The sequence below is a fragment of the Vigna unguiculata genome, chromosome 9 (assembly GCF_037176805.1).
Source record: "Vigna unguiculata cultivar grain cowpea cultivar isolate G323 ecotype 2 chromosome 9, ASM3717680v1, whole genome shotgun sequence".
Lineage (NCBI taxonomy): Eukaryota > Viridiplantae > Streptophyta > Magnoliopsida > Fabales > Fabaceae > Vigna > Vigna unguiculata.
Window position 1 is genome coordinate 42,153,183 of NC_140800.1, and position 8,150 is coordinate 42,161,332.

At 34.6% G+C, this 8,150-nt stretch overlaps 1 protein-coding gene and 1 pseudogene across 4 annotated transcripts; one reads left to right on the plus strand and one right to left on the minus strand.

Annotated features, from left to right (window-relative positions):
* Positions 1-535: 535 nt before the first annotated feature.
* On the plus strand, positions 536-2,399 carry LOC146883979 (peroxidase 18-like). Of its 3 annotated transcripts, none has more exons than XM_085666289.1 (5): positions 561-661; positions 738-853; positions 978-1,157; positions 1,525-1,690; positions 1,784-2,399. In XM_085666289.1, the coding sequence occupies exons 1-5, from the start codon at positions 601-603 to the stop codon at positions 2,197-2,199; spliced, it is 939 nt and encodes a 312-aa protein (XP_085522415.1). In that variant the 5' UTR covers positions 561-600; the 3' UTR covers positions 2,200-2,399. The 3 variants fall into 3 exon arrangements, with proteins under 3 accessions (XP_085522416.1, XP_085522415.1, XP_085522417.1); XM_085666291.1 differs by having other exon boundaries at positions 598-616; XM_085666290.1 differs by having other exon boundaries at positions 536-853.
* A 4,210-nt stretch (positions 2,400-6,609) lies between these two features.
* Positions 6,610-7,908, minus strand: LOC114164781 (protein ENHANCED DISEASE RESISTANCE 2-like pseudogene; annotated as a pseudogene). The gene has a single exon (XR_014984365.1). The product of XR_014984365.1 is annotated as a protein ENHANCED DISEASE RESISTANCE 2-like pseudogene (transcript).
* Between the last annotated feature and the right edge of the window lie 242 nt (positions 7,909-8,150).

The window sequence follows — 8,150 nt, forward strand, 5'->3', positions numbered from 1 at the left end:
AAGTTTATATAATCCGTTACATTAACTTGAAGATTATCATGCACTTAGAAAAAAAAGACGTACTTACACTAATTACATTGATAAAATGATTTTCTTCAACTAAAAACATCAGTGTTCAATCACATACACAAGGCCTTCAAAGTTTATATCAGGTAATGGAAAAAAATACAAAATTAGTGCAATTTTGACTTCGAAATTACCAAACTAGTGTAATTTTGAAGTTGTATTATTTTGATACTATTTCATTTAGTATGACTTCAGTGTAGTGTGATATAAATTAAAATTGTGTCAGTTTGATAGAAACATGTATTATAATGTAAACTAAAATTGTAAAAAGAAATTTATTGTAGTACCTGCTTCACATGATTTCAAAATTACACCAAAATAGTTCTTTCTTGAGCATTTTCACTGGTTGTACTAAAACAATGCTTGATGAGAGAAATCATACAGTAATCAGAAACAGGAAAATGCATAACCAAATCCTCTATCTACCTACTGACTTCAACCAACCACATAAATGTAGTTTTAAATATGCACAATTTCCTAGTTATGTTACCTCTGCTATTGTACCATTATCAAGTGGAAGACTCTGCAAATTCAATGCATTGCCCCAGAAGTACTAAAAATTGGTTCTATGGAGACAAGAACAAGAACTCTTTCCGTAACAATCTCTTCTCTTTTTATGTTTTCTTTCGTTTGCTTTGTTAAGGGTAGCCTCTCTTTCAACTTCTATGCAGCTTCATGCCCTTCAGCTGAGTTAATCATAAGAGACACAGTTAGCTCATTTTCTTCTACTGATCCTTCGATTCCTGGAAAGCTCCTTCGCATGGTTTTCCATGATTGCTTTGTGGAGGTCAGTGTTCAAATGCTTCATGAAAAGTGCTTTTCTTTTGATTCTAAGCTCAGATGTTGCATGCATTCACAGTTGTAGCTTACAGTGAGTTTTCTTGATGTGATAATGGTCACTTTATACGCAGGGTTGTGATGCCTCTTTGATGCTGCAAGGGAACAACACAGAACAAAGTGATCCAGGAAATAGATCTGTTGGAGGATTTTCAGTGATAGATTCAGCAAAAACGGTCCTAGAGAAATTCTGCCCTGGAACTGTTTCTTGTGCGGACATAATAGCTATAGCTGCTAGAGATGCTGTTGCAATAGTAAGTTCTTCCACATTACATCAATGATATTCTTCAATGGTAGATTTTTTTACGTATCTGGAACAAATTTGCCCAAATATTACAAAAAATATTATTTATTATAAAGTAAGTCGTCAAGATGTACAAGAGTTATAGCATAACCATTTCAACTTCAGATGTATAGAAGTCGTTGGAACTTATGACGATTTTAGTTTGTACAGAAGAAGCCATTAATATTTTGTACTCAAGAAGTGAACAGATAACTTCTGTACAAACTGAAGTCGCCAACGATCGTGACGACTTCTGTATATTTGAAATGAAATTGTCATGATTTTGGTGAAAAAGCCTCAATGGTATATTGACATGACATGACATGTGTTTTAAACAGGCTGGTGGACCTAGAATTATGATTCCTACAGGTAGGAGAGATGGGATGGTTTCACTTGCTTCAAATGTCAGACCCAACATTGTGGACACCAGTTTTTCAATGGATGAGATGCTTCAACTCTTTGCCACTAAAGGATTATCTTTACTTGATCTTGTAGTCCTTTCAGGTGCATCTTCTATGTCCAAAAATGATTTCACTCACACTGTTTGCTTTCAAATCATGCTCTACATACTTATGCAGTGATATTTAAGCTTTTCAGGAGCTCATACCATAGGCACAGCACATTGCAGCTCATTCAGGGATCGTTTTGAAGAAGATTCAATGGGAAAGCTGAGGCTCAGTGACAAAACCCTTGACAGTGACTATGCTGAAGTGCTGATGGAACAATGTCCAGCTGGTGTTCAACCTTCTGCAAAGGTGAACAATGATCCTCAAACATCTTTGCTCTTTGACAACATCTACTACCAGAATCTTCTGGCTCACAAGGGCCTGTTCCAATCAGATTCTGTTCTCATAAGCAATGATAGCACAAGGATGTTTGTGGAAGATTTTGCAAATGATCAAGACCTTTTCTTTCAGAATTGGGGTCAGTCCTTCTTGAAGCTCACCAGTGTTGGAGTCAAATCTGGTGATGTTGGTGAAATTAGATTATCTTGTGCATCAACTAATGCGTAAGAAAAAAAAATTGTGCAGCAAGCAATAAGATTCTCTGAGCATTATGGAAGATACCATTTATCTTGTGCTTACTTCTTTCTCCTTTATTTGTTGTCCTCTCATGTATTTTTTCAGAAACAGTTTAGTTTGACTAATATATTTACATGTTCTGATACTGAAGGTAGAGATATAGAACATGATTTTGAAGAGGTTTTCAGACATATTTAGTCCCGATTGAACTTTAATTTGTAACATTATGATCTCTAATTGGAGAAAAAGTGCCAACAGTTGTCTCAGTAGCTGGGATAAATTATTGATGAATGGATGCATTAGGTCAAAAAGTACCAATACATATACATACACTTAAACTAAATTACTATCGCTTTTACATAATAATATTCTTAATTTTAATAATTTATGAGATTTTTTTTTTAGGTTTCTCTTAACAATAGATGTGTGTAGGTTAAGTATACATCATGGATGTTCTCAAATATTATTTATTTGGTTTTTAATTACCATTTTCAAAATAAATAGGCCAGAATAGTCTAGAGGGTTGACTGAGTTTTCTTTGTTTCTTTGTTTATCTGTTGTTTAATTTTATTTGGCTGCTCCTTTTTTTTTTCTTCTTTTAGACTTGGAATTCAAAGAAACACAAGTGAAAAAAAATCAAATTGGGCTTTTTTGTACAAATAAGCGTAGTAGTGTTTGAAAATTGAATCATTTTATCTGGATTTTTTACACACAAAATCATGTAGCACACAGCTTATTTCAATAGAAGAAATAAAGAGAGAAAAATAGACAATTATTTTATAACCAGAAAAACATTTAATACTTTTTACAGATAACAAATTAAAAAATTATTTGAGAAAAATAAATTCTACTATTTATCAGATTAAAAACGCATTTAACCTAAATATGAATTCAGCCTCAAACTATTTTGTTTTTCTTCTAGAAGTGGTAAATAAATTGTTCAAGTAATCCTCACATCAAGGTGTTCTAATAAAATCTCAAGAAGTAATTTAAAAGATTTTTCAATATTTAATCATGACTTTAATTTATGTTTTTGGTAAAATATTTTATTTCTAAATTTATTTTACAATTGCATGTGGCATTATATAGAAAGATTTGATCGTGTCCCTGAAATTATGTGGAATGAATAATATGATTAGAAACCTAACTTCTAAGCATGTTGAGTAAAATATTTGTTGATTTGATTAATAATTTGCGTGCTTTATCACTTGGTAGTTGCCATTATTTACGAATGCAGATTTTTTTTCTTATTGAGCTTTTTATATTGTTAATTCATTGACTTTTCAAAATATATATTGATATTGATATATTAAGATAGTTTTTAATATATTTTAAAATATTAAAACTAATATTATTTTATTAAGAGTTTGTTTGTCTTATTGGCTTAGTAAATGTTACTATTGTTTTTGTTTTTCAAACCATATGAGGAAAATATGACTTTTTGGTACATGAGGGATATTTTATGTGGTTGAAAAGAAGTACTTAATAGTAAGTTTGGATGAAGTTTATTTAAAGGTCAATTTTTTTTATATAGAAAATTTAAAATTACATTATTCTAAATTTTACTTACAGACCAAGGGTTTGAAATTTTTTCACATTTGTAAAATTTCTCTCCTTTTTCATGTGTTTTCTTCAGTGAGACCGGTCAAAGTATGGCAAGTTTTGATTAGAAGTCTTCAATTGGATATTAATTTTTATCTAATACCAACATTTTCTTTTTCAAGTTAAAGTCGGTTATAATTTTTTTAGTTGTGATTAATAATTTTTTTCTGTCAAGACTTGTTAATAACATGTTAGTTAAAGTTTTTTTTTTCAACGTCAATAAAAAAATAGAATATTTTTATTCAAATAAAAAGTAAAAGTTAATAAATCTAAATTATTTTAGAAAAAAAAATTAAGAATTAAACCATTAAAATAAAACCAAATGAATTTAATGTATTTGAATTTCTTCAAAATTTTAAATTCTCAGCTAGCTCAATTCCAAGGTAAAGGTTGAAAGTGTAAGGGAAAATATTTTTTTAATAATTAAATTTTAACAACTTTTTTTAAGAAAAAGTGTTATTTTTTAAGTAGTTTCTTAATTTTTTTATTAAGAAAAAATTGTGAAAGTAAAAATATAATTGTGTTTCTTTTATGCATGGTAAAGAGGAATTAAAACAGAAGAATCTTTTTAGTGTCAGCGATTGGAACATGTGCTGGCAAAGCAACGGAGAGTACCTTGCTGTAAAGGTTGATCGTTATGCCAAAAGCAAGAAAAACTTTGAACTTTCTGTGTTGAAAGAGATATATCCATACAAGTGTTGGAGATAGAGAACGAAAATGACCACAACATTGCCTTTTGCATTTTATGGCCACGCACCATCTTCAGTCCTTACACTAATCTCCACGAAAAATGTAAGACAATGTTGTTAAAACTTGAGTTTTTCGTAGAGATTAGCCAGTGTCGTTGAGATTTAAGATTTGCTCGGTCGTAAAAATGGAGAAAGAGAGGAATGGCTTCTGAGTTCAACAAAGACTAACATAAGAAAAAAGACACTGAATACTAACCTTTTCCTTTCTTTGTTTGGAATATGAATTATGCATTTTTTAGTTACTTTTAATGATTTTATGAATCAAGAAATGATAGGTACAGAAAGAACCTTTACAGTTTGCTAGTTCTGGTAATAGCTAGCTATTTTGGAATTTTCTGTTCATTTCCATGTGATGAACTAAAGTTGATTCTGATTGAGGTTGTGTAAATCCAAGAATGAAACATATTCTTCTCCTTTGGGTTCTAGTGGCAGTTCTTGTGGCTGATGAAGAGGAGTATAAGGATTAGTGAAGTATTATAATTACTTCATGGTACACATGTGGTAATAATTATTTGTTTTTTCATTTATTTTTTCTTAAAGTAAGAAGAATGTATTTGGGAGAAACAGAGTTACATGCTCTACTTTTCCCCTACCCTAAGAAGGGGAACTGTAATTGAATAGCTCATAGCTCTCTGCATTAGACTTTCAGAAAAATCGGCGTCCACATATTGGGATTCTTCTTCAACTATCGCTTTTCCTCTTCATCAGGTAACAATTAACAACTTGCTTTCAATCTCATTCCTTTCATATTCAAAAATACCAATTGTCCTCGTCATTAAAACAATGAATTGAAAATAGAATCAGGTTCTGTAAGCCTAAGCATGAGCTACGTACGATACCAGGAATAACTCTAACCACAAGTTCATTTCAACATATGTATGGGTAAAAGAAAAACTTTTCTCCAAGAAAATAACTTAAACTAGTGATGTCTTTTATTTTTTATATTTTATAATATTCTACGACGTTATTCTACGACGTTTTCAAACAAGCAAATTGCAAAGGCATCGCCAGTTTCTCAGTAGAGTTTGGCACAATGAACGAGAAGAAAATAGAACATTTTTTTACACTAAAAAACAACAGACCGTGGGACAAAAGGTCATTATTGATCTTAATCATACACACCTAGTCATAGTTATTAAATTATTAAATTGAAAACATACAAAATGAATGACACGCATAAGATAATCCCGATTAAAGCTATGACCAAAACGTCTTTAACTCATTTTTTATAGTTTCTGTTCTGTGACGAAACTAAGCATCCACCTCTTCCTTCATTCCAGCTTAAAACCACCACAACTCTTCAAAGCTAGCTAGCTATATTCACTTTTCTGAACAGTAATATTTTTGGTAATGTTTATTTTAAAGCTACGACAATATTCTGAACAAAAAGACAGCACAGTCCTTTAAAATAGTAAACATCATCATCATCGCTGTCCCATAATCCCAGCACCTATCAATGTTATCGTCCAATAGAATAGAAGTATCTTATAACACGACGCAAAAGGTACGTTTAGTGTGCTGTTTGATTCTCAAAATCAACACCCTGGTTGATCAATGATTTGTGAGAATCATGAATCATAATAAAACCAAAACAGGGTAAGCCAAAGCACCCATTGTATCTGTGTAACTGTGTTGGTCGGTACTTTCACAACGGTCTTCGATCAAACTTTGATATCAGCACAAAAAATAAAACAGTTGCTTATGTTTGGTACCTGATAAGATTAAAGATTAAAAAATATAGTGTTGATATAAAAAAAAAAAAAGGGTTTCCTAGTGCTACGTTATAAGGAACTTTTCCACAGCATGTGAGGTTCCATTCCACTACATTTCCTCCCTAGGCAGCTGCCACCCACCTCAGTAGCCGCCCACCAAACAAAAGATTCACCGACCAAACCTGTCCTCTCCCAATCCATAGAAAAACGCTACAAACAACCCAACAATCACAATTTCATGGATGCTAAAAATGCAACCTTTTTCGTCATTCCAAAGCCCCACTACTTCCAATTTTACAAATAAAATCGCAAAACAAAAGTAATAGCAGAAATTCCAATGGACCGAAATTCAGTGAATTATTTATTACCCACCGAAAAAAGAGCCTAAGAATACACCGATAACGAGGACCAAGCAGAAGGTGAAACGAAATTAAATCATCTAAATAAACATTTAATATAAAAAAATACACTGTTAATATTTTATTTATTTTTTAATCTAAAATTTTTACTCATCGTTACCACTGAGGTGGTTGACCTTGTTGCCGCGCGGAGCATTGGGCGCATCGACAACTGTGGCGGCGGACATCTCCATCTGGCAAACCCTAATCGCTCCTATGAGCCTCTCCGGGAGCTCCTCCTCCGCCAGCGCCTCCACGACGAATCCCATGTCGATGGTGACGCTGGTGACGTAGCCCAACGCGAGGCGAAGGATAGCGTTGGCGATGGCACTGCTTCCAATGTCCACGTCAATCTCGAAGTAGTTCGGTCCCCTGTGATAGTTACACGTTAGCGCCTTCCCCAACAAGCACGCGCTGTAATTCCCCACCGTTTTTTTCACGATCCACGGTCCCTTCACGATGCGGTTCACCAGCTTGAACCGCTGGTTCCGGAACGCGTCGTCGCCCTCGATGAACCGCCCAAGGAGTGAACCGGAGGGAACCGGTTCGTCAGTGAAAAAGTAAAATACCGCGCTGTGGTGCTCTTTCCCCGGGACCTGCAGGTTGACGGCGAAGATGAAGCTCTTCCGGGCTTTGCCTTCGGCCTGGGCCTGACGGAGGGCCTGACTCACGCGGTTGTCGGGCCGCGCGAGGACGTTGTCGAGCTTCGATTGGGATTTGAGCCAGTCCATACCTGCCGGTGCCAGTAGGTAGTCGCCGGCGGGGGATTTTTGGCGTTTGGTGAAGAAATTGCGAGAGCGGAGAAGGAAGAGGTCGCCGGGAGGGGAGGCCCAGCCGTTGGTGCCGGAGTCAAGGTCGACGGGGCGGAGGGATCCCCCGTGGACGGCGTCGGAGGTCCAGTGAGCGGAGGAGGCGGTGCGGGACATGGCGGCGATAGCGGCTAGGTTTGGATGCACGCGCTCATGCCATTGAGATTGGTTTGATTTTGCGATGTGATTTTTGGGTTTGCGATTTTTGTCTTTACTCGGTGAACAGAAGAGAAGAGAAGACGACGCAAGTACTGGTTTGCTCCCTTTATTGGTGTTTGGTGTTTAGTGTATCAATCAAAAGGATTGAGGTTAAAGAGAATAGAATACCCAGAACACCCTTGCGTTTCGTCGAATCTACGAGTAACGCCACACGGAGCAAACGCGATTTTTCTCTTTCCTTTTTTTTTCTCTCTCACTCACCCCTTGAGTCTTCTACACACGTATTCTGTCATCACTCCACGCTTAATTTATAGTTCTGGTTTGGACTTCACACACCAATTCTAATTAAATATATCTTTACCATAATTAAAATTGTATGCCTTTTTAACATGATATATATATATATATATATATATATATATATATATATTGTTTTTTTTATATAACTCTGTTAAGCTAATTAGTTAATTTCTACATTTAACATATTCATTAAAATTACTTTTTCCTTTTTTT

What these genes read in the sequence shown, in the direction of transcription:
- LOC146883979 (XM_085666290.1), top strand. Translation starts at nt 635, where the DNA reads ATGGAGACAAGAACAAGAACTCTTTCCGTAACAATCTCTTCTCTTTTT. An exon ending in TCCATGATTGCTTTGTGGAG is followed by an intron (nt 854 to 977) that starts GTCAGTGTTCAA and finishes CTTTATACGCAG; the next exon opens with GGTTGTGATGCCTCTTTGAT. An exon ending in CTAGAGATGCTGTTGCAATA is followed by an intron (nt 1,158 to 1,524) that starts GTAAGTTCTTCC and finishes TGTTTTAAACAG; the next exon opens with GCTGGTGGACCTAGAATTAT.